The 26,135-nt window shown below is 38.1% G+C and overlaps 1 protein-coding gene across 1 annotated transcript in view; it reads right to left on the reverse strand.

Annotated features, from left to right (window-relative positions):
- Positions 1-26,135, reverse strand: part of LOC150084444 (pyrroline-5-carboxylate reductase 3-like) — a 185,841-nt gene that overhangs the window by 80,030 nt on the left and 79,676 nt on the right. The window contains exon 3 of the mRNA XM_090375231.1: positions 21,189-21,374. Within this exon, the coding sequence (XP_090231357.1) occupies positions 21,189-21,374 (186 nt within the window). The remainder of the gene's footprint in view (positions 1-21,188; positions 21,375-26,135) is intronic.

A 26,135-nucleotide genomic window follows, 5' to 3' on the forward strand; every position in this document is an offset into this window, starting at 1 on the left:
TCCTATGCGATTCACGTTCCTTTAGATGTTACCTACCTCCCCAAACGTTTGTGCCAATATTTTTGAGACACCCTGTATATATAACCAAACAGAGAATAAAAAAAAAAAATTATAAACTATAAGAAAAAAGTATAAAAGTAGAATGCAAGTAGAATGAGAATGTGTATTATGAATGAAGTAAATGTGTCTCCCACCCCCCCTCGCCTGGTGGGTTCTCCACTGCCAGCTAAAATATTCCACTCCCAGAGCGGGACGGGCAGTTTGACCTTCTTACCGGATTCAACAAGACATGGACCTGACAACCATCACCGACGAAGATATACTGCAGCTTTGCTGCCAATATGCCATTTGGCAATCTGAACAGGGTACTCTAACCCAGTTCCCTTTAAAACCCCATCCCCAGGCAGGGGAGGGAGGAGATGAGTGTCTCTCCCCCACTCTAACTAAACCAACCGAGTATGCCCCTAACAATGCCACCAATTTCAATTTCTAATCAATGTCTAAAAATTCAACCGCTTTCTCGTAAACCTCTTTCAGCCTTTCCAAATTCTAGTGTCCACCCCACGAGTTATTATTATTATTTTTTTTAATAGATCTTGCCACTGAAATCCTCGTAAAATAGGTGGCAAGGCCTGCAAGAGTACTTAAATAATCGACTGTGTGTGTGTCCGACCTACTTCCTCGTGGCAAAGTGCGGGCAATGGTGAGTCCCAACAGGGGCGCAATGGCTAAATGGTCATAGAAGCAACAGAACATAACACTACACAACAAACCACTCCCCACACACTTTTTAAATCTCTGGCCTCCACAGAGTTCTGTGTCACTTACAAAGAATATAATGTGGAGGAGATGGGGGGAACCCCCAGTGCCGTCAGACAGCTAACACAAACAGGCCTCAAGACTCCATTCAAAAGAAAGCAGTTTGGTTAATTAATGGCTCATCTCTTAAAAAGTCTCTCCACTCTCTGTCTCACAGATATTCTGTTTCTGCTGCATGCTTTTTATATAGGTACTTCCATGGGCACTCTTCTTCTAAATTGGCTTTATAATTCCCCCCCCCCCTTCCAAATCATATATGTGCTGCAACTGGTCAGCATTCTTTTACTGTCCAACTTCAAACTCACAGAACCAACTTTTCTTCTTCCTCATAAATTCCTTCAACATTCGTTTTCTGGTACAATTTCCCTTCACACGTATTTCATGAAATTACAATCTAGGTTAATTTAAGTCTCATGTCAATAAGCATCTTCTTTCTTCACAATCTTTGACTGATGCATAGTACAGGTTCTAATACCTTTTTTTGTTTGGGGTTTTCATAAAAAAAAAAATAATAATAATAAAATAAAATAACACAGATGAATTTAATGCTACCCATATTATTATTATATGTTATACTTAAAGGAACAGATCACATTACTGGGGCTGGTTCATTTAACAAAGTAATAAAAGGTGAGTATCATTCAACAAAGTGGTAAAAGGCTTAATTAATACTCAAGTAATTAACTAACTAAATTAATTGCTTGAGTACTGAGTATAAATTAATTACCTGTGAATACATTGCTTAGTCAAGTGAAGAGCACACAAGGTGGCAGAGACAGAGCCAGTACTGTTACACATCATCTATGGGCAAAAAAAAAACATAACTTCAACTTCAAAGAACCACGTGTTCTAGCAAAAGAATAACACCCAAAAAGAAGAGTACTTTTGGAAACGTCCAAATTCTCCAGTATCTGTTCAGTTTAAGTATCAGTTGAAATCATTATCACAATTCAGATAATCATGAACACATCACAACACTGTAATAATAATAGTAATAGAGAGTAATAGTAATTACTATTTCTCTCTCTCTCTCTCTCTCTCTCGCCCTCTCTCTCAGGGTAACTCGGAAATTTTTTTTTGCTGGTGCAGCATAAGCCTCAGACTTCCTTGCACCATATAGCTAATAATAATAATAACACCAGATTAGCATAATTGACAGCATGCTCAGACCCTCAGATTGTAAAGGCACATCACTAAAAAGTTCTAAAAGAATAAGAGAAGCTCTGCATTGTAAATATCAACCAATAGAAAAACTGTCCAAACAATGCCTCTCATGCTTCCATACTCTTCAAAGATTTTCACTTATTCCTGAAACTGGTTCACTTTGTCTTGTTTTATAATGTTATTTAATGATCTGTTTGCTATTAAGCTATAAATGCTATTAAGTGCAAATATTAGGGGTAAAGGGAAGGGTTATTGCTTCCGTAAAGGCGACTACGATGGACTGAGACAGTATTTAAATTCTATACAGTGGGACCAACTGATGATGTTACCAACAGCAAATTCAAAATGGGAAGCATTCAAAGAACTTATCTTGGAAACTACTAGGCTTTACATACCAACTAAGAAATATTGTTCAAGGTTTAGGCCAAAATGGATGTCAGATGAACTAATGAGGCATATGGCAGAGAAGAAAAATGCATGGGATACTTACAAATTAACACATGACACAGAAGCCTATGACAGATACAAGTTGATATTCAGCAAGGGGAATGCCAGAGGTGTATTCAACTCTAGCAGTAAGCTACAGAATCTTGAAATAACTGGGAGTAAAGTGGAGGAGAAACTGTTGAAGATAAACACAAGAAAGGCACCCGGGGTGGATGGGATCTATCCAGTTATATTAAAGGAGGCAGCAAAGGAAGTAAGCAAACCCTTAGCCATAATTATGAGAGCTTCCTTGGACTCAGGGAAGGTACCCATAGACTGGAAATGTGCAAATGTGACCCCAATTCACAAAGGAGGATCAAAGGCTGACACAAGTAATTATAGACCTGTGAGCTTAACTTCTGTTCCAGGAAAATTAATGGAGGCACTGGTTAAAGAAGCACTGCAGGATCACTTAGACAAGACTTCAGTTATAGCTCAGACACAGCATGGTTTTGTTAAGGGGAAGTCTTGCCTGACCAACTTGATTGGATACTATGATGCAGTCACAAAAGAACTGGATGCAGGGAATAAATTTGATATTATATACTTGGATCTTAGAAAGGCTTTTGATACTGTTGCACATGGAAGACTGCCACACAAATTGGAGCAGTGTGACATTGGAGGCAAATTGCTGCTATGGATAAAGGGGTGGTTGAGGAGGAGAAGACAGAGAGTGGTAATCAACGGACACTGCTTATCGTGGACTAATGTTATTAGTGGAGTCCCTCAGGGCTCAGTGTTGGGTCCATTATTGTTTTCTGTATTTATAAATGATATTGATGATGGTATATCAAGCTTAATGTCCAAGTTTGCAGATGATACAAAGGTTGGCAGGGTTGTCAAGGACACTACTGACACTATGCTGCTGCAACAGGATCTGGAAAGGTTGAGCAGATGGGCTGAGAGGTGGCAAATGAAGTTTAACATTGACAAATGTAAAGTACTACACATGGGAAACAGCAACCCCAGAGCAACGTATCAACTCTGTGGTACTACACTGACAGTGGTAGAGAATGAAAGGGACTTGGGGGTGGTTGTGCAGGCAGATATGAAGTTCTCTGAGCAGTGCAGACGGGCTGCAAGAGTAGCTCATGGAGTATTGTCAATGATATACAGGAATTTTTCCAGCAGGGATAAGGAGGTGATTATTCCATTGTATAAGGCAATGGTCAGGCCACACCTAGAGTACTGTATACAGGTCTGGAGGCCTCATTTCAAGAAGGATGTAGAGCTGCTGGAACGAGTACAGAGAAGGGCAACAAGATTAGTGAATGGAACAAAGGGGTGCTCTTACGAAGAAAGGCTTAAGTTTTGCAAATTACAGTGTCTGGAGACTAGGCACCAGCGAGGTGATCTGATAGAGGTGTATAAAGCCTTGAATGGTTTAAGCATGCTCAATGCTGATGGGATTCTTCCTCTAGCTCAGAAAAATCACCTGAGAGGGCATAAATTCAAATTGAGGAAAGACAGATGTAGGATAGACGTGCGGAAATTTGCCTTTAGCCAGCGGGTGGTTGGTTGGTGGAACAGACTCCCATCCCTTGTGGTGGAGGTTGATAGCCTAAATAAGTTTAAGGCTCAGCTGGACAGGTATTTTGAACGAACAGAGGGGTGAAGTGGAAGTGGGTTTTTTTTTTTTTTTGGCTGATGCTGCATAAGCTTGCTTTCTTGCATCAAATGCCAATGCTAATGCTAATATAAATATTTTATCAAAACAACTTGCCTAACCTCCTTTGTGACTTAATAGCAAACATAAAATGATGAGATTGTGGCAAAGAAGAAAAATGTATGTTTTTCTTCTCTGCCACAAATATATTAACAGGTAACACAGAGTCTATGGCAGATATAAACTGACTTGCAATTCAGTCACAAAGGAGGTTAGTCAAGCTAAGGCAGATTACGAGAAGACTGGCAAACATTGCCAAGAAAAGCAGCAAAGACATCTTTACTTATGTTAACAGTAGAAGGAAAGGACTGAAACACATTAGTTCACTTGATATCAATAGTTTAACTATTGATGGTTCTGGTCAGGTTGCTAATAAACTGATTAGGTATTTGGTATCTAATATTCATACATGATGAATTCTTTAAGAAAGGAGATGCTAGAAGTTTAAGCTCAAACAAGGGCTAATTGATTTTGTGATAACTGAGAGGAAAATGGAAGATAAACTGTTGAAACTAAACAAAAAAAAAAAAAAAAAAAAAAAGGCACCTTGGGTGGATGGGATTTATCTAATTATATTGAGGGAGTCAGCAAAGGAGGTAAGCAAACCCTTAACCATAATTATGAAAGAAACTTTAGATTCAAGGCAGGACCCCATGGATGGGAGATGTGTGAATGCATCCCCACATTCATAAAAGGATGATCACCAAAAGGTAACAGAAGTAATTATAGAAATGTTATCTTAATTTCAGTTCCAGGAAAAATAATGAAGTCACTGATTAAAGAAATGCAAGACCATCTAGACAGAAATAATGCAAGACCATCTAGACAGAAATAAGCTTGCCCCTTAACAAATCCACACTATGACTTTATACTAAAGTCATAGTGTGGATTTGTTAAGGGGCAAGCTTGTTTGACCAATCAGATTGGATACTATGATGCAGTAACGAAGGAACTTGATGCAAAAAATAAATTTGATATCATATACTTGGATTTCAGGAATGCTCTTGATGCTGTGGTACATAAAAGACTAAAGTACAAATTGGAGCAGTGTGGCATTAAGGGCAATTTACTGATATGGATGGTTGAGTGGGAGAAGGCAGAGAGTGGTAATTAATGGACACTGCTCTTCATGGACTAATGTTACTAGTGGAGTTCCTCAGGGTTCATTGCTGGGTCCATTGTTGTTTTTTATATTTATTAATATATTCATGAAGGTCTATCAAGCCTAATGTCTAAGTATGTGGATGAAACAAAGGATGGCAAGGTGGTTAATAACAGTAATCAAGGCCAACCAATTTGAAGACCTAGAAAAATTTGGCAGATGGGCTGAGAAACTGCAGTTGAAATTTAACTTTAACAAATGCAAGGAACTACATATGGGTAGCAGTAACTGCAGATTAATGTGTGGTACTACACTCATAGTAATGGAAAATGAAAAAGACCAGGGGCCTTTTCATTTCCCAGTTAGATATGAAATGAGCTGAACAGTGCAGGTGGGCTGCCAGGACATGAGGTTTTGTCAATGATATACACGAATTTTGCCAGGAGGAATAAAGAGGTGATTATCCTATTGTAGAAAGCAATTGTTAGGCCACATTTTGAATCCTGCATACTGTCTGGAGTCCTCGTTTTAGGAAATATGTAGATATGCTGGAACAGGTGCAGAGAAAAGCAAGGAGATTGGTGAGGGGAACAAATGGGTGGTCTTAAAAAGAAAGGCTTCAGTTCCAAAATTGTAACCTGCGAGGTGATCTGATTTTTTTACATAAAAAATCAGATCACCTTATAGTAATTAGTATCATGCATGGGCTGAAGGTTGAGAAGATGAAAGAAAATACTTGTTGACATTAGACTTGAATTTCTGCACATTGTAATTTTCAGGAAATATGTATTAAGGGAGGCTGTTCCAGAAACCAAAAGATGAATGAAAAAATGAGAAAGAAGTAAAGTTAGTTCTGTGAGTCTGAAGTTGGACAGTAAAAGGATGCTGACCAGTTGTGGCACATTAGCATTAGCAGAGGCATATGATGCAAGAAAGCAAGCTTATGCAGCATCAGCCAAAAAAAAAAAAAAAAAAAAATGCTCCCATTTCACCTCTCCATTCATTCCAAATACCTGTCCAGCTAAGCCTTAAATTTATTTAGGCTATCAACTTCCACAACAAAAGATGGAAGTCTGTTCTACCAACCTAAACCAGAATCTAAAAATTAGTTGTTACACCTCATTCAGATCACCTCGCTGGTGCCTAGTCTCCAGACACTGTAATTTTCAAAACTTAAGCCTTTCTTCGTAAGAGCAACCCTTTGTTCCATTCACTAATCTTATTGCACTTCTCTGTATTCGTTCCAACAGCTCTACATTCATCTTAAAATGAGGCCTCCATACCTGTACACAGTACTCAAGATGTGGCCTGACCATTGCCTTATACAAGGGGATAATCATCTCCTTATCCCTGCTAGATGTTTGGTATTGGTTTTGTGTTTAAGGGCAGCTGAGGCCAAAATGTGCCAGGTCCTATATTATTATCATAAAGTAATATAATTTGTTCCTTTTTGGTATCAAAGGAATTCATATATATGTATCTGTTTCAGAAAGGTATAGAGTTCAGCTAGGTTAGCACTATTTCCAATTATGTCGGTAAGCGATAATGGTTCTTGCATTTGTGATTGGGAGTGGAAAGTACTTTTTCTGAAATGGGAATAATGAGAACAATCTAAAAGTATATGCTTGACTGTAAGTGGTAATGTAGAATGCATGCATCAAGGTGGGTCATTCCCCATGAGTAGAAACATATGTTTTAGGTGCATATGTCCTATCCTTATTCTTGCTAGTACAACTTTTTCCTGTCTATTTTGTCTGAAGCTGGAAATCGATAATGCTGGTTCTTCTTTGATTTGGAGCAATTTGTTATTCCTTTAGAAATAACACCAATAGAAAAATTCATGGGATGCTTATAAATTATCAAGCGACTCAGAAGCCTATGGCAGATATAAGCTAATCCGTAATTAGGTCACAAAGGAGGTTAGGCAGGCGAAGGCAGATTACGAGAAATCTTTGGCAAAGGATGCTAAGAAAAACAGCAAGGATTTCTTTACTTATATAAACTCTAAAAGGAAGGGGATGAATCTGATTGGTCCACTTGACATTTATGGTTCGACTGTTGATGATCCTGCTCAGATAGCAAACAAACTGAATGAGTATTTTGCATCTACATTCACACATGAGGAGTTATTAAGGTTTGAAAATGGCAGAAGGTTATCAAATTGTAGCAGGGTGCTTAATGATTTTGTAATAACTGAGAGCAAAGTGGAGGAGAAATTGTTGAAGTTAAACATAAGAAAGGCACCTGGGGTGGATGGGATCTATCCAGTTATATTAAAGGAGGCGGCAAAGCAACTAAGCAAACCCTTAGCCATAATTATGAGAGCATCCTTGGATTCAGGAGGTCCCCACAGACTGGAGATGTGCAAATGCATCGCCAATTCACAAAGGGGGATCAAAGGGTGACACAAGTAATTACAGACCAGTTAGTTTAACTTCTGTTCTGGGTAAAATAATGGAGTCACTGGTTAAAGATGAATTGCAGGATCATTTAGAAAAGATTGCAGCAATAATTCAGACACAGCATGGGTTTGTTAAGGGAAAGTCTTGTCTGACAAATCTGATAGGATATTATGATGTGGTTACAAAGGAACTGGATGCAAAAAATAATTTTGATATCATATATTTGGATTTCACAAAAGCTTTAGACACTGTTGCGCATGGAAGACTATTGTACAAATTGGAGCAGAATGGTATTAAGGGTAAGTTGCTACAATAGATAAAAGGATGGTTGAGTGGGAGAAGACAGAGGGTGGTAATCAATGGGTGCTGCTCTTCTTGGACTAATGTTATTAGTGGAGTCCCACAGGGTTCGGTGTTGGGTCCACTGTTGTTTTGTATATTTATCAATGATATTGATGAAGGTACATCAGGCTTAGTGTCGAAGTTTGCAGATGATACAAAGGTTGGCAGGGTTGTTAACGACAGTAATGGCAGTGTGCTACTGCAACAGGATCTATAAAATTTGGGCAGATGGGCTAAGAAGTGGCAACTGAAGTTTAACCTTGACAAATGCAAAGTACTGCATATGGGTAGAAGTAACCCCAGAGAAATGTACCAACTGTGTGGTACTACACTCAAGGTGGTAGAAAATGAAAAAGACCTGGGAGTAATTGTGCAGTCAGATATGAAGTTTTCTGAGCAATGCAGACAGGTTGCCAGAGCAGCTCACTCATGGGGTTTTGTCAACGATATATAGGAATTTTGCTAGCAGGGAAATGGAGGTGATTGTCCCTCTGTATAAGGCAATGGTCAGGCCATGCCTTGAGTACTGCGTACAGGTCTGGAGGCCTCATTTTAGGAAGGATGTAGATTTGCTTAAGCGTGTACAGAGAAGCACAACAAGGTTGGTGAGGGGAATGAAGGGATCCTCTTACCAAGAGAGGCTTAAGTTCTGCAAATTGCAGTGGCTGGAGACTAGGCACCTGCGCGGTGATCTGATTGAGGTGTATAAGGTTTTGAATGGGTTGAGCACACTGAATTCCGATGGGATCCTTCCACTTGTTCAGATTACGAACCTAAGGGGGCATAAATTCAAATTAAGAAAAGACAGATGTAGAATAGATGTGCGGAAGTTTGCCTTTAGCCAGCAGGTGATTAATTGCTGGAACAAACTTCCATCTGTGGAAGTTGATACGTTAAATAAATTTAACGAGGAACTGGGCAGGCATTTGGAGGGAATGGTGTGATTTTTTTTTTTGGCTGATGCTGCATAAGCTCATACACTTTCTTTCTTGCATCACATGCCACTACTACTACTTTGTGACTTCCATATTTCTGACCACTGAAATATGTACAGATTTTTTTTATATGCTTGGTAATCTATATATGGTACTTGGTAATTTTCTGGTGTTGTACTGTTTGGTTTTTTGGCTGCCTGATCTGCTCTCTCTCATTACCTACAATAACAAAATGTCCTGGAATCCAGCAAAATTTCACTGAATGATTCCTACTTTGTAGATGGTTTAAACAGGAAATCATTTGTTTTTTAATGAGATGTGATATTGAAAACTGATTGCCCAATGCGGACACTGCACTCATGGAATCAGTGTATATTACACTGCTAGCATTGTGGAAAGTGTTAATATTTTGTACGGCTAATTTAATTGCATATAACTCTGCAGTATAACTGCTACATTCAACCAGTAGTGACATTGAGGCTGTAAAAGAAGGAATAACGGCTGCTGCACCAAAGGCAGAACCTGTTTTTGAGCCATCTGTATATATTAGGCAACTTTGCATATTGTTGAGGGCATTTTCTTTATGTAGTTGTTTGATATTTTTACTTGGCAGGGATTTCTTTCCCCCATTGCTGAAAGCGGGTATCACAATGAGGGAGATTTACAGACCAGGGTGGATCAGGAACATTGGTCTCTTGAAGTATGTTATCAAAGTCAATATTACAGGTGTGAAGCAAATCTTTTATTCTAATGCCAGTGGGTCTATTTTCAGTCGGTTTATTGTTATAGAATTCTGTCCATTCAGGGTTGGAAAGCAACGGTCAAACAGGATGGATTGGAAGGCTTTGAATTTTAGCTGCATAATTGAGAAGCAGCATTTTCCTTCTAAGATGAAGTGGAGGTTCCTGTGCCTCTACATACAGACTCTGGACAGGGGATGTTCTAAACGTGCCCAGAGCAGTACGAAGGGCACTGTTTTGAATGGTATTAAGTCTGATTAATGCACTTTTCCTAGACGAGTCATATATACAACAGCACCATAATCTAAACCAGACCTGATAATAGCACAATACAAATGTAATAGAGTGCATCTATCAGCACCCCATGTCATAGCAGAAATGGAGCTAAATATATTAAGTTTCTTTAAACAAACAGTTTGGAGGTATGTGATATGTGAAACAAAGTTAAGTTTGGTGTCCAATATTAAACCTAGGAAATGAAGATTACTGGTGAGAGAGATCAAATGGTTTTTTAATCTGAGTTCCAGTTCTGGGTGTAGCTTACGATTTTTGCAGAAGGGAACTGCAATTGTTTTTTGTTCTGATAAACGATATCCATTCTGCAATGCCCATGTCTCCAACTTATTTATGGAAAGTTGCAGCTGTCTTTCAATGGTATGAATGTTTTGTGAACGGCAAGATATAGTAAGATCATCAGCATACATATATAGTTCTACAGTACTGGGGATGTTCTGTGTTATGGTGTTCAGTCTAAGTGAAAAAAGGGTAGAGCTAAGTACTGATCCTTGTGGGACACCTTCTTCTTGAGTGCAGGACCGAGAAAGTACAGATTGATAAAGGACTTGAAAGGTTCTGTGTTGAAGAAAATTTCTAATGAATTCTGGTAACTGCCCTCGCAATCCTATGGAAAAAAGTTCTCTCACTATGCCATACCTCCAGCCAGTGTCAAAAGCCTTTTCAACATCGAGACTTACCATTACAAGATGTTCATTTTTGATGTAATCATTATGGATGTTAGTCTAAGCTTTCACCATTAGATCCAAAGTGGCTATTATTCATCAGTGCTTTAGTTTCAAGAACCCAGGTAAGCTGTCTGTGTATCATTCTTTCTAGGATTTTACTTAGGCAGCTGGTTAGAGAGATAGGCCGGTAATTTTCTGGAAGTGAGTGATCTTTTCCTGGTTTAGGAAAGGCTAAAGTAATGGAGTGATGCCAGGAAGATGGATATGTACCTTCAAAAAAAATTTGGTTGTAGAACATTAATAGTAAATTCAAAGCCGTACTGTTTATATGTTTCAGCATTACATAACATATTCCATCAGGTCCTGTTGCACTATTGGGTGATCTATTTAATGCTGTTTGATTATAGGCAAGATATTGGGTAGTATGGAATTTTATCTTGTACCTTTTAGCCGAAGCTTTGATTTGAAGAAAAATGAGTTGCCACACACTGAAGTGGCAGATGTTTGGTAAAAAGTCTCTGCAAGGGCGTTAGCTATTTCTTCAGAAGAAGATATTTCCTGTCCATTTTTGGTTAAGATGGGAGAAGGAGGAGGTAGATATTTGCCATTTAATTTCCAAATCTTTTTCCATATGAGTAGGCTGCTAGTGTCCTTTGTAATAGTGGAGGCAAACTGTATCCATGATTCCTTTTTTGGATTTTCTTCTAATTTGTATAGCTTTTGACTTAAGCCTTTTATATCAAATTAGGTTGTTGGTAGCTGGAAACTTCCAGAACAGGTTCCAAGCTTTATTTTTTTCCTTCTTGGCATTGGTACAAGCTTCGTTCCACCAGTGTTTAAGGTTTTTGTGTTTACACGTGGATGCCTGAGGTATTGCTTCGGAGACTATGTTCAGTATTTGCCTGGTAATATGCTCTGTGACATCATCAATGGGTTATAGTTTAATGAATTTGCTATCAAAAGAAAGACGGGTTGAATACTTTTCCCAATCTGTTTTTGAAAATTTCCATTTTATCTGATGATCACGGTCGGGGTTTGTAATGTTTGGATTCTATATACAATTGGGAAGTGATCGCTATTGTGTGGATCGTTTAAAACTGTCCATTCTATGCTGGGATACAATATGGGGGAACAGATTGTTAAATCAATTGCTGACAGAGATCCAGTTGGAAGGTGAGTATAAGTATTTTGACTAGTGTTTAGTAATGTTAGATTAAGTTGGTCTAGTATCGTCTCTATCAAGTGTCCTCTATTGTCCATGTGGGCTGATCCCCACAATGGATGATGCACATTGAAGTCACCAAGGATACAAAAAGGTGGTGGTATTTGTTTTATGAGGTCTTCTAGTTCTTTGAACATGTACATATTGTTAGGTGGAAGGTACAGTGATACTAGAGTTAGAATTTGTCCAACTGATACATACAGTGCAACAGCTTCTAAGTGGGTCTGAAGCAGAATGTTTCTAGAAGGTATTTTATAGTCAACGAAAATCGCAATGCCTTCACGTGCGAATAATGAAGAGCTAGCTTCTGTCTTTTCCATAAATTGGAAAATTTTTGAATGATGAAGTTACTTGTGGAGTTAGATTAGTCTCTTATAAGCAAATGGCTACAGGACTATATCAGGAGATTAAATCATAGATGTCATTGGTATTGCTATGTAAACCTCTACAATTCCATTGTACAATGTGCTGCATTATCTGGATTTGAAGAGGGAAGGAAAGCCTATTTGTTTCTTGTGAGTGGTTTGCTTTTGATGGTCATATTTCGTTTTATCTTTTATAGTAAAAGTGGGGTGTCGGGAATCTATACTCTCTTCTACCTCATCAGTTTGACCAGGTGAAAATCCAGTCTCCATATCATCTTCTGCATGAAGATCAAGGTCTGTTTCATCTTGTGCAGTTATATCTTCAGAGTCCATTCTATTTGAGTTTAGCTTTGCAATTCAGTGGATTGTTGCCTTTGTGATTTATTTGACATTTTATCACATGATGTAAAAATTAAAATTAATGTAAAAAAATTAAAAATGAGATTTTAGGCAGAACTGAGATAGGGGTGTTACTTATTTCATTAACTAGAACAGGTTTGGTGGTAGGTTGATGTGTTGATAGCACAGATCGTGCCCATTCTGCAATGGATGTATTGGGCGGAATTGAAACCTCAGTTTGGGTTGAAACAGCTTGACACTTTTGTGTAATGGAAGCATACATGCTTTTTAGGATTGTTGACTTTATTTGCTTTCTTGCTTCTTGGTATGTGACCTTATTCTCGATCTTATATTTTGTATTCTTTTTTCAATTTTCCAGATGTCGCATGATTTTGAGTATGCTGGATGGTCACTCTTGCAATTTGGACATTCTGGAGCCTTTGCACTACACTCCGTTTGTGAATGATTTTTTGACCTACAGTTAGGACAAGTAGTTTCACCTCTGCATGTTGTCTGGGAGTGACCAGACTTTTGGCACTTGAAACATATTAAAGGGTTTGGAATGTATGGTCGAATACAGCAGTGTAGGTAGCTTGCTTTAACTGAGGTCGGCAAATTTGGTGTACTAAAGGTCAATATAATATTATGTGTTGGAATAAGCTTGTTGTCCTTTCATATAATTCTTCTTGCTTGAGTTACTTTCTGTTCTATTAATTCCATGACTATCTCCTCTTCGGTGACATTCAATAGATCCCACTCACTTATCACTCCTTTTGAGGAGTTCAATGTGTTATGTGATGTGACTTTGATTGGGATTCTGCTTATAGATGACATTTTCGGCGTACCTGCTGCATTCTCGAGACATATCTGGATGACAAAGGGAGAGAGTTTGCTCAACAGCTGAGTCGATAATGAATGCATTATCAGAAAATGCTGGTGGTTCTGATTTATTAGAGTCCTTTTTAATTCTTTTCGGAAGACTGAAATCGTCTTCCATTCTGCAGGTCTCAATATGTTAAGAGCCTGTTGGCTCAGTGGTGGATATGTGTTACAGTCCATTGTTGCTCCTTTTAGTCCTGGAAGTGAGAGTTTTTCCTCTCAGGTTTCCGGCCCTGCCATGTGGAGGCAGGAGCAGTGCCACCTAGTGGCCATGCGGGTGGAGGAGTTTGTTAGTGTAAAAATTAATAAATATGCAGTCAGTCCCCATATAGCACGATAGTTGTGTTTCTAGAAACCCTTGTGCAATGGAAAATCGTGTAATATAAATAACAGGCCCTATGGAAAAATGGGGTTAGGCGCCGACCAACCAAGATTGAACACACATTTGTAACCAAAACATTGCCAAACACAATAAATAATCGTAATAAAATACGTATTTTATTAAGACCATTACGTAATAAAATATTGCTAATGCTTTTGCTTCTATCGTAAGCAAACTTGTTCTTTGTTTGATTTTCTATCCAAACAGATGACAGCCGTTCCATCTCTTCCAATTCTTTGTGTGTGTTGATCTAATGGATTTTATTACACTTTGAGTTGTTCCTGCTATGAAAGTTGTTTTTATTTTCTCTGCATTCTTTCTAATTCTGGGCGTTGCCTCATTTAGGCCTGTAACACGTGCAATATCACATGGTCTTTCATTTCGCTCAAAAGCAGAGCACTGTAAAGGCAGAGACATACTATTAACACCTCGCTAGCTCACATTTTATTAAAGCACATTTCTGGGGATTACTACCATAAAACAATAAAAACAATTTCCAGTTGCGTTACTGCTAGTGGAATCTGTTATAAACAGGTAGTAAACTCGATTTAATTGCATTTGCAATAATACCAATAGCTGGAATTGTGTGGGTTTTTTACGTTATTATGGTGAAATGTGTTTCCCCTTCAATGATATAAAAAACATAAATACATTTTCAGAATCTTCTCTTCATTCCTATCGTGTTGCGTTCAGTTGGGTGATTCCGCATTCGACTGCCACTCCTTGTAAACACAAAGGCGAATCGTGCATAAGCGAATTCAGTTCATGTTATACATGATATCATTCCCCTATTTATAAATCGTGTATGATCGAATTCGTGTAGTGTAAACACATGTTATACAAGGACTGACTGTATTAGGAAAAGAAAGGTGATTTTCCTTTCTGGGTTCTTATTCAAGATCTGTTAAGTACAGAACCACTTACAAAGAAATGAGGATGAGAAAAGCACTGGAAAGAAAGCAGAACGAAATCACTCAGAAAGATCACTATATATCACTTAGGAAAAACTGCTTGGACACTATCACTTGGCACTCGGGGCCGCACATGTTTGGATTGGTTTGGAAAAGGGAGTGGGATTTACAGAAGCCAATGCAGAAGAACAGTGCCAATGATAGTATCTATAGAAAAGGCATGCAGCAGAAACAGAATTTCCATGAGACAGGGAGTGGAGAGAGACTGGCAGAAATGATTCATTAATTAACCTAACTGCCCTCCTTTGAATGGAATTGAGAAGCCTGAAAAAGGTTTTGGGGGGCACTGAACCAGATGTGGGAATACATTCCATAGCAGGACAGATTTGTTATGATTTGTACAGAGTAAGCAGCTATTTGGAAAAAAAGTAATGTCGAGAGTGAAAGAGAAAAATCCAGTTTTTTTTTAGAAACAGAAGAAGCAATATTGTGATGTGCTTATGCTAAGACAGATTAGAAGTCAGGGTAATCCCTAAGAGAAATATGTGATCTTGTCTAGAAATCTGAATGTCATCAAAGATGAGCATAGGAACAGAAGAAACCTTTTTACAAGATATAAGACAGGCGCCCAAGTTTTAGAAGGATTGAAATCAAGTTGTCTTTGCCTCACTGGACAAAATTACCTGGATATCAGCATTTAGGAAATTGGTAGACGATATTAGAGAAGTTGAAGCTGTTTGTACAGAGCAAGGTTTCTCAAATCAGAAGATTGAATGCAACATGATATCAGTAAAACTATGGATAGGATTTCTAATTAATAAGGAGGTCATTAATATACATGAGGAAAATAATGGGAGAAAGAACTGAACCTTGGGGAACACTTGCATTAGTAGAAAAGTTAGAAGACAGAGTTGTCTACCATTACCTGCAGTGAGTGGTCCGAGAGAAAACTGGATACCCAATTACAAAAAAAAAAAAAAAAAAAAACAGTTGGCATACCATAGATGGAAGCTTATTTTGAGCCCTGAGACAAACAATCAAAAGTCTTTGAAATATCAAGAGCAACTGCTTGAGTTTCACTGAACTTTTCCACTGAATCTGTCCACAGATGGGAAACATAACCCAATATATCACAAGTGGATCAACACTGATGGAATCCATACTGGCAATCAATGAACAGATGGAAGGTTTCTAGATAGTTTAGGAGTTGATAGTTAATGGATTTCTCCATTACTTTAGAAAGAGCAAAAGTAAATGCAATGGGATAATAGTAACGAATGGGCCTGGTGTACTGGAGTCCATGGTTAAGAAAAATATATACATACAATGATAACCCAGTTTAATATAATATAATAAAATATATAATAAGTAGCAGTAGCTTTCAAGACTAACGAGTCTCTTTTTTAACTGATTTAAATACAACGGATTTAAAAAGAGACTCGTTAGTCTCGAAAGCTATTGCTACTTATTATATATTTTATTATATTATATTAAACTGGGTTATCATTGTATGTATATATTTTTCTTAATGGGATAATAATTGGATGGGAAAGATTTGTCACCCTTTTTAGGAACTGGCTGGACATGGGAAAATTTCCAAGCAGAATTGAAAACAGGCACGCCATAGTCCAAGCATGATTTAATTATGGTTCTGTATAAGTGAAGCAGGCTGTAACGATCTGCGCCCCATGTTGTCGCTGATAAGACTCTGAGTATGTTCAGTTTTTTTGACAAGTAGTCTGGAGATATTCAATGTGCTTTTGGAACTTTAACTTACTGTCAAAAAATAATCCTACTAGATGAATACTATTAGCTATGGAAGAGGATGGTTATTCAAGTGGAGCTGGGATTCAGGATGCATATTGCATCTGGTACAGAAGTGAATGACAGTAGATTTCTGGCTGGATAGTCTATAACCATTTGTGTCATCCATGTCAGGATGCAAATGATTGATATTTGTAGTTGGCGTTCAATGTAATGCATGTTTTGAGAATGACAGAAAATTGAGAGTCGTCCGTGAAAAGGTACGAATCCACAGTTTTCAGAATGAGTTCAATTATATGGTTTATTCTCATTGCAAACAAAGTGGCACTGAGAACAGACCCTTGCGGAATTCCTTCTTCTTGGATAAAGATCTTAGAGAGGGTCCCCCGGTAATGAACTTGAAAAGATCTCTGTTGAAGAAAATTTTGGATAATGTATGGTAAATTACCTCTCAGGCCAAGAAAATGTAGATATTTTAAGATGCCAAAATGCCATGTAGTGTCAAAGGCTTTCTCAACATCAAGACAGACCACAACGAGATGTTCCTTCTTGATGAAAGCATTTCTAATGTTTGTCTCAGTTTTAACCATGAGATCCAATGAAGATCGATTTTTCCGGAATCCAAATTGATTGTTGTTAATCAAGTTTTGGGACTCGGGGAACCAAGTGAGTTGGAGATGTAACATTTTCTCAAGGGTTTTGCTGAGACAGCTGGTAAGGAATATTGGGCTATAATTTTGCGGAACAGAATGATCTTTACCGGGTTTTGCAATTGCTAGTACATAAGAATGATGCCAGGAACATGGGAAGGTAAGTTCGGAAAAAATTCGATTGAAAAATATGAGCAGCAAGGAAAGTGATCTTTGATCCAAATTTCGGAGCATTACATAATATATCCCATCAGGGCCAGCAGCACTGTTGCTTGAGTTGATTAGGGATTGCTGCAGCTCAAGCATGGTAAATGGTTGATTATAAGGTAAAGCAGAATTGTCAGTGAAATTTAGTCTGGATTTCTCTGCAACTGTTTTAAGTTTTTGAAATGTTTGATCATAGGTGATAGAAGAGGACAACTGAGAAAATATGACCTCCAGTGCATTTGATATTTCTGTAGGAGTAGAAAGCTCCTGCCCATTCCAGTTCAGCAGTGAGGTGGATAAAGGAGGAAATTTACTGTTTAAACATTTTGTCTCCAGATTAATCTGATATCGGTATTTTTATTTACTGATGAAGCGAATTTAATCCAATTTTCTTTTTTTTGCTTTACATCTGATGTAACAAGCTTTTGCTCTAAGAAATTTATAATTAATAAGACTGGAGTTGGTTGGATGTTTGCGGAAAAGGTTCCATGCTTTGTTTTTCTCTTTTTTCACATGGTTGCAGTCTTCATTCCACCAGTAATTTATTTTTCGTCTATTTCTTACTTGATATTGAGGAATGGCAGTGGATACGGCTGTCAGAATTTGATTTTTGATGTGCTCGGTAACACTGTTGATGAACAGGACTGAATGATATAGTTGTCAAATGATATGTGTGTGTTTTGTATTTTGTCCAGTTAATTGGATTAACTGGACAAAATACGATAATCTGCAAAATCCATTTAATTGGATTTTGCAGATTATCGGATAATTGTCGCTGTTATAAGGATCACTCAGAGTTACCCAATCGATACTTGGAAAGAGGATTGGGGAATAAATGGAAAGGTCTATAGCAGATGTTGAACCTGTAGGGAGATGGTTATACATAGGAGAGCCAGTATTTAGTAAAGTTAAATTCTGCCTGTCGATCAACATTTTAATAAGCTTCTCTCGTCTGTCTGAGATAGGGGAACCCCCGTAGTGGATGGTGGGAATTAAAGTCTCCTAGTAAACAAAATGGAGATGGTAACTGCAAAACAAGATCTTTGATTTCCTGAATAGTATATTCATGATTTGGCAGAAGATAGATTGAAACCAGTGTCAGAGTAATACCATTTACATCGCGAGTGGCAACAGCTTCTAAGATGATTTGTAAAGGAATGCATCTGGAGGGGATGCTTGAATCCACGAGTATTGCTACTCCTCCATGGGCACTGTTAGTGCCAGCTCTGTCTTGTCTGAACACAGTATAATTTTTTATTGTAATTGAGATCTGGGGTGTCAAATTCGTTTCCTGCAAGCACATTACAAGAGGTCTGTAGTGGTGAATTAATTCATGGATATCATCAATGTTACTGCGAAGGCCTCTACATTTCCATTGAATAATATGTTCCATTATTTGGATTTGTAAGAGGGAGATGAATCTGGCTGCTTTTTATAAGTGGGTTGTTTGTGATGATCTAGTCTAGATTTTTCTTTTCTGGGAAAGTTAGGGCATGCTGAATCATTGTTATCTTCCATTTCACCAACTATATGTAATTCGAGAAGATCTTCTTGAGTGATCATATCATCAGTATCCTTGATTGTATCCATCCTTACTGAAGGTGGTTGATTCACCTGAACAGGATCTGATTTTTGCAGTTTTTCTGTTACTTTACTGTGGGTTATGTTTTGGGTTGGAACTGTGAGAGGTGTATTGTTACTTTGATCTACTGTCTTTGGCTTAGATGTAAGCTGGGTCGATAAAACTGATCGAGCCCAGTCTGCGATCAATTTATTTGGATGTTATGTTTGTTAGTTTGTTATTTGGTTTTTAGGAGCATTAGCAACTAAGGCCATATTGCTCCGGGATATGCGGTGGTCATTCCCTGACCTTTCCGCATCCTCCGTATTTGGTGGTGACGGGCTCGAACCCCGGTCCAATCAAGAAGCGCGTGCTACGCACTGCTGCTCCTTCCCACCTGGCTACGGAGGCGCCTCAATTCAATTTATTTGGAGAGAGTGACACTTCCGTCTGACATGCTACTGATGGTTGAGAGTGGATAGCCAAGGCATAAAAGCTTTTTGGCATGATTAGTTTAATTTGTTTTCTAGCTTCTTGATATGAGACTTTATTTTCGGTCTTGTATATATTTTTGTATTTTCTTCCCTAGCTTCCAGATATCACATTCTTTAGGTATGCTGGATGGTTGCCGCGCTACAATAAGCACACTTCGGAGTTTGTGCCTTGCATTCTGATTGGGTATGAGTTGTAGAGTCACAGTTTGGACATGTTGAAACTCCACAGCATGCTGTCTGGGAGTGACAAAATTTCTGGCATTTGTAGCATCTTAGGGGATTTTGGGATAAAGGGTCGAACACGGCAATTTAAGTAACCTGCTTTGACTGAAGCTGGTAGATTCGGTGTATTGAAGGTTGGAATTGTTACGTGTTGGGACTAAGGTGCCATCTTTTCATATCATGATTCTTTTTGCTTGAGTTACATTTTGTTCCTTTAGTTCTTGGACTATTTCTTCTTCAGGAACGTTCAATAGATCCCACTCAGTGATCACTCCCTTGGATGAATTCAGGGTGTTATGGAGTGACTTGAATTGGAATTCCGCTTAAAGTAGTGAATCAATAATTGTTCAGAGTGTCTTGGGAGAGAAGTTTCTATTAGCAAGTCCCTGGATTGGAGACGTTTCACCATTTTTGGTGATGCTGCTGCATTTCCCGGCATCGTTGTATGATGAAAGGGGAGAGCTTACTAACAGGTTGTGCCAATTGAGAATGGATAATCAGGAAGGCTGGTGATTTCTGTCTGCCAGCGTATTTTTTCATTCTCTTCAAGATAGAGAAGTCATAGTCCACTTCATGGTTTTCACATTGAGCACTCTTGGGCTCTAGATGAGGAAATTCATTGATTTCCATTTCTGCTCCTTTTAGCCCTGAGGGTTGGTTTATCCCCCAGGTTACCGGCCCCGCCACGTGGAGGCAGGAGCGGTGCCACCAGTGACCAAGCAATAAGAAGTTAGTGGTTAGTGAGTTACAGAAATTAGTTATATATACAAAAGAAAGGTGTCTTTCCTTTCTTGTAAGAGGCTTCCTTCTTTATTTAAAAAGAAGCCAGAAAATAAATAACTTTGAAAGTATAAAGGCTTTAGAAATCTTTAACCACTTCTTTATAAAAAAATAAGCTTTGAAAATCGCTAGATCACTCACTTGACACTCGGGGCCATGCAATCCTCTATTCTTAGCACTGATAACAAATATTTTAATCTAATTCAGATAACCTAATGAAATCACTATCACTAATGCATCGTAATATGTATATTGGGGTTACCTAAGGTTATCTAAAGAATGTTAATAAATTTAAAATATTAATTAACTTTCAAGTACTACCTCATTATAAAAAAAATTATTGAATAACCAACCAACATTTTACACTCGACATCTCTGCTTTTGCATACTAAACTGCCAATTAAAAAAAAATGTTCCTTAAAAAAAATTTTTGTAATTTTCAAAAAAAAAATTACAACCATATGTTCCTTAGTGGAGCAATATGAATTTTTATTATAGTTTCAGGGTTGTCAACAGGAATTAAGGTATGCTAATCAATATAATCTTGCATTGGCCTGGTATACATATTTCCCATGATTATATTTACTACCAACTCTGATCCTGCTTCTTCTTTATTAGCTATGACTAATCTATTAATGGACAAAGGTCATCTTCCAAAACTGTTAACATTTGTTCAGTTTTTAAATTCTTGAAACAAATGCTTTCTGTTCCTAATATAAATGGGCTTTATATATTTATTGTAGGAATTATTTGATATTATTTAGTTATCCCTACTCACCACAAAAAGTACTCACTGATTCTAAAAACTTTAAAGTAATCCCAGCAGCAACTGACACGATGATTTGACTATTTTTCCATGGTTCTTCATAGTTTAAATCTCCAAGAACTTCAGAAATTTTGTATGGTTTCACACACAAAAACACAACATCAGACTGCTGTACAACTTCTTTGTTATAATGGGTGCAGTGGCAACTTAGTTTCTGAAAAATATAGAAAAAATTATACATATTAATTGGAATAGCAAGCTGGACTTGTGTGTCAATTGCAGTAATGATATAATAATAACAATAGCAAATCTGAAAATGCAAAGTAAGGTATAGTCTTCAAAATATTTTTAACATATCAGTAGTAAGCAAAGAAAGAGAACCACTCCATTAAAGTTGGTTGATAATACACAGGGACATAGTGTTACTTGTCTAGGGAGTACGAGAGGTTCCCACAAATCTACAAAAAAGCACAAACAATGCTAAGCCAGCTGTGACTTTTATGCAGAGTATATGATTAGTGTGGTGTCATGTTTGTGTTGTAAAACTAGCCTCTTAACAACCAACCAGAAACAATCAGAATAGTTCCATTATGGTACATATAGGAAAGATAGGGAAAACAAAAGGGGTAGCGGGATCATGTTTTTTTTATCAAAAGCAGCCTGAGCACAAAAGAGTTTTTGCTTAGTCAGCAGTTACTTCTGCCAGCATAGAATCTGTGTGGTGTGAGTTAGTTGGAAGCAAAGGTATAATGAAAGTGGAAGTAATCTACAGACCAGAAGATTGTGAAGGGTATAATGTGAGTCTCTACATGCAGATGGAATGGGCAAGCAAGTATGAATGTCTTATTTTTTTATTTTTTTTTTTTTTATGAAAACCCCAAACACGAAAGGTATCAAAACCTATAGTACTTAGTACCATGCATGGGTTAAAGGAGAAGTATGGGGGGAGGGGGATGCCGGAAACTTTGCTCTAGAGACTAAACATGGGTTTCACCACTTCAAGCCTCCAATAAGCAAAGTGGTGGTATTCCACCGGTTGATGAAAGTCATCTACCACCTACTGTAGGTGACTTCAATTTGTCCCTAAATGATTAGAATAAGTGGGAGGGAAACTCACATGGAAAACAAAACTTGTAAATAAACTAGATAATTATTATTTGTACTAGCATGTAAGATAAAATACAATGGGTAAGAATATTCTTCACCCCATAATTACTCGCGAACAGATATCACAGGGCTTAAAGTATAGGAATCACTGGCATAGTAATCATTTGTACCAAAATGGTTAGTTGGAAGGTTAGGAAAGATGTTACAGTAGTTAAAGGCAAGGATTTTAATTTCAGAAGAGGGGACTATGGCAGTTTAAGACACTACATGGCATCTATTAATTGGACAGACTGCAGAAGGAGGAGGAATACATTAGAATAACAAAATGCCTTTAAAGCAATAATCACAGAAGCCATGAACGTATATATACCATTACGAAAATACAACATGAGGAGGATGGAGAAATGGATGAATACAGAGCTGGCCAGTATAATAAAGCAGAAAAAGACAGCATGGGAAAGTTACACAGCAATGAAAAGTACTGAAAACTCCAACAGCTACAAGTTTATCTGTAATGGTACCACAGATAAGGTTAGGGGGGGGGGCAAGGTTGAGTATGAGAAAGCACTGGTGAAGAGAGCAGAGAATGAAGATAAGGGATTGTTTGTGTATGTGATGTTGCTGATGGATTGAATAGGTACTTTGCATTGCTTTTTACCGAAAAAAGTAATTTCAATATCGAAATTACTTTCTAAACAGTGATGTGTAATTTCGATATCAGTGATATCGAAATCACAAATGACTGTTTATTAGGACAACATTCGCACATAAAGGCAAGTAAGGCTACTAGAGTTGTTGGCACATACTCAGTAAATTTGAGGGTGGCAGCTAGAGAGCATATTAAACCATTGTTGTTAATTGAGAGCATTAGTAAAGGCACATGATGCAAGAACGCAAATTCATATAGCATGAGCCAAAATAAATTTTTTAATTTCACCCATCCACTCACTCCAAATGTTTATCTAGTTCTGCCTTGAATCTATTTAAGCTATCAACTTCTACAACAAGATGGAAGTTTGTTCCAGCAATCAACCACACGCTGGCTAAAGGCAAATTTCCACACATCTATCCTACAACTGTCTTTCCGCAATTTGAATTTATGCCCTCTCAGGCGATTATTCTGAGCAAGTGGAACAATCCCATCAGCATTGAGCATGCTCAAACCATTCAAGGCTTTATACACCTCAATCAGATCAGCACTTCCTAATTCATTTCACAAATATATGTGGTCTCAATTCTAATCTCAACGTTGTCCATTTCCACTTGCGGTCTGCCAAACCCCATGTACTTTTTCTGACAGAATCTCAGTTATAGTTATTGATTGATTCAATTACTGCTCATCTCAGATGCCCAAATTATTTGCTTTATGATTCATTTTGCCTCAAAGGTGGTACTTGTGCATATATCCATTCTGATATTCCCTGTCAGAGACTTGGAAATTTGGAATCTCCTCTCTTTGATCTTCTCTGGCTTAAAATCTCTCTACCTAATTGTGTCAAATTCATTTGTTGTCTCTACCGTTCTCCCAACTCCACTAATCACTTGGAGCTCTTTGACTTCCTCTCTTTGCAACTTGACTTTCTCCAGTCCACCTTTCCCAACAGTGAGGTAATTTTCCTTGGTGATTTTAATGTTCACAACTCCATCTGGCTTCCGTTTTCTAGTCACACTGACCAAGCTGGTCGAGACGCTGAGGCTTTTGCAATTACTAATGACCTTGCACAGATTGTTCATTTACCTACAAGAATACCGGACAATCCTAATCATACAGCCAATACGCTTGATCTTTTTCTCACAAAAAACCCTTCTAAGTACACGGTCGAAGTGAGAGGTCCTTTAGGCACTTCAGATCACAACTTGGTGATTGTCTCTTCTCCAATGGAACCTTTATCTCATGGCTATTCCCAACCTCATGTTGTTTGGCATTACAAGAATGCAAAATGGGATGACCTGCGAGACTTCTTTTCTTCTTTTCCTTGGTCGGATTACTGTTTCAAAACTTCTGATGTCAATGATTGCTCAGATCGTGTCAGTGAAATTATTCTTGCAGGAATGGAATCCTTTATCCCACACTCCACTTTAAAATCTCGTCCTTTATCTAAACCTTAGTTTTCCAATAAATGTGCTAAGGCTGTTCAAGAGAAGAATGTTGTATATTGTAATTGGCTTGTTTCTAATTCTTCAGTTTCATTTTCTGCTTACACCAAAGCTCTCAACAATTGTAAAGCAGTTATTAATCAGTCCAAACTAGAGTTTGAACAGGCTAAGAGTAGAAAACTTGCTTCTTGCCCTAATGGTAGCCAAGCATTCTGGTCTCTTGCCAAAGCTATTGGCCGCAACTTTTGCCCATCTCTGCTGACACCTCTGTCCAAACAAGACGGTTCTGTTGTCACTTCAGCCAAGGATAAAGCTGATCTGCTAGCATCCCATTTTTTTTCCAACTCATGTAATAATGATCTTGGTAAAACACCTCCCACCATTCCCAACACGCTCCATTCAATGCCTCCTGTGGTCTTCCGTCAAAAGGATGTCAGAAGGATTTTGACAAATCTTGATGTTAAGAAAGCTCCAGGTCCCAATGGTATTTCTCCGCCTGTTCTCAAAACCCGTGCTCCTTAGCTTACTCCTATTCTTTGCCACCTTTTTTCACTTTCTTATTCCAAAGGTGTTTTTCCTTCTGCTTGGAAATTTGCTCATATCCAGCCAGTTTCTAAAAAGGGTGACAAATCCCTCCCATCCAATTATCATCCCATTGCAATTACTTCTACTCTTTCTCAAGTAATGGAGAAATCAATTAACTGCCAGAATATCACCACTGGTGATATTCTGGCTTATGTTACCCATTTATGGACTAATTCAATGGAAAGGTTCGGTGAAACACAAATAGTTGCTCTTGACATCTCAAAGGCTTTCGATTGTGTTTGGCATAAAGGTCTTCTTAACAAGTTTCCATCTTATGGCTTGCCAACTGTTTTTTGTAATTGGTTATCCAGTTTTCTCTCTGATCGCTCACTGAGGGTGATGGTAGATAGCTCTCTGTCTTCTAACTTCTCTACTAATGCCGATGTCCCCCCAAGGTTCAGTTCTTTCCCCCACTCTTTTCCTCTTGTATATTAATGACCTTCTTCCATTGACTGGAAATCCTATCCATAGTTTTGCCGATGATAGCACATTGCATTCCACTTTCCATTTTGAGAAACCTTACCCTGCTCAATCAGCTTCAACTTCTCGAAAATCTGCTACCAATTCCTTAAATGTCGATCTTCAGGCAATTCTTCAGTGGGGCAAAGACAACTTAGTTGATTTCAACCCTTCTAAAACTCAGTCTTGTCTTATATCTCGCAAAAAAGATTCTTCTGCTCCTATGCTTATCTTTAGTGACACTCCGGTTTCTAGGCAAAATGATATATCTCTTTTGGGGATTACCCTGACCACTAATCTCTCTTGGCACAAGCACATTACAAATATTGCTTCCTCTGCATCTAAAAAAACTTGGTTTTCTATTTCGCTCTCGGCATTACTTTTCTTCCAAACAGCTGCTCACTCTGTATAAATCGCAAATCTGCCCTGCCATGGAATATTGTTCCCACATCTGGGTTGGTGCCCCCAAACCCTCCTCTCAGGCTTCTTGATTCCATTCAGAAGAGGGCAGTTACATTAATTAATGATTCATCTCTAACAGAGTCTGTCCACTCGCTGTCTCATAGACATACTGTTTCTGCTGCATGCCTCTTCTACAGATACTTCCATGGGCACTGTTCTTCTGAATTGGCTTCTATAATTCCTGCTCTCTCTTTCAAAACAGTCTGAACACGTGCCGCCACCAGCCAACATCCATTTACTGTCCAACTTGAAACTCACAGAACCA

Source organism: Mastigoproctus giganteus, chromosome 6, assembly GCF_048544385.1.
Source record: "Mastigoproctus giganteus isolate SK-2022 chromosome 6, ASM4854438v1, whole genome shotgun sequence".
Taxonomy (NCBI): domain Eukaryota; kingdom Metazoa; phylum Arthropoda; class Arachnida; order Uropygi; family Thelyphonidae; genus Mastigoproctus; species Mastigoproctus giganteus.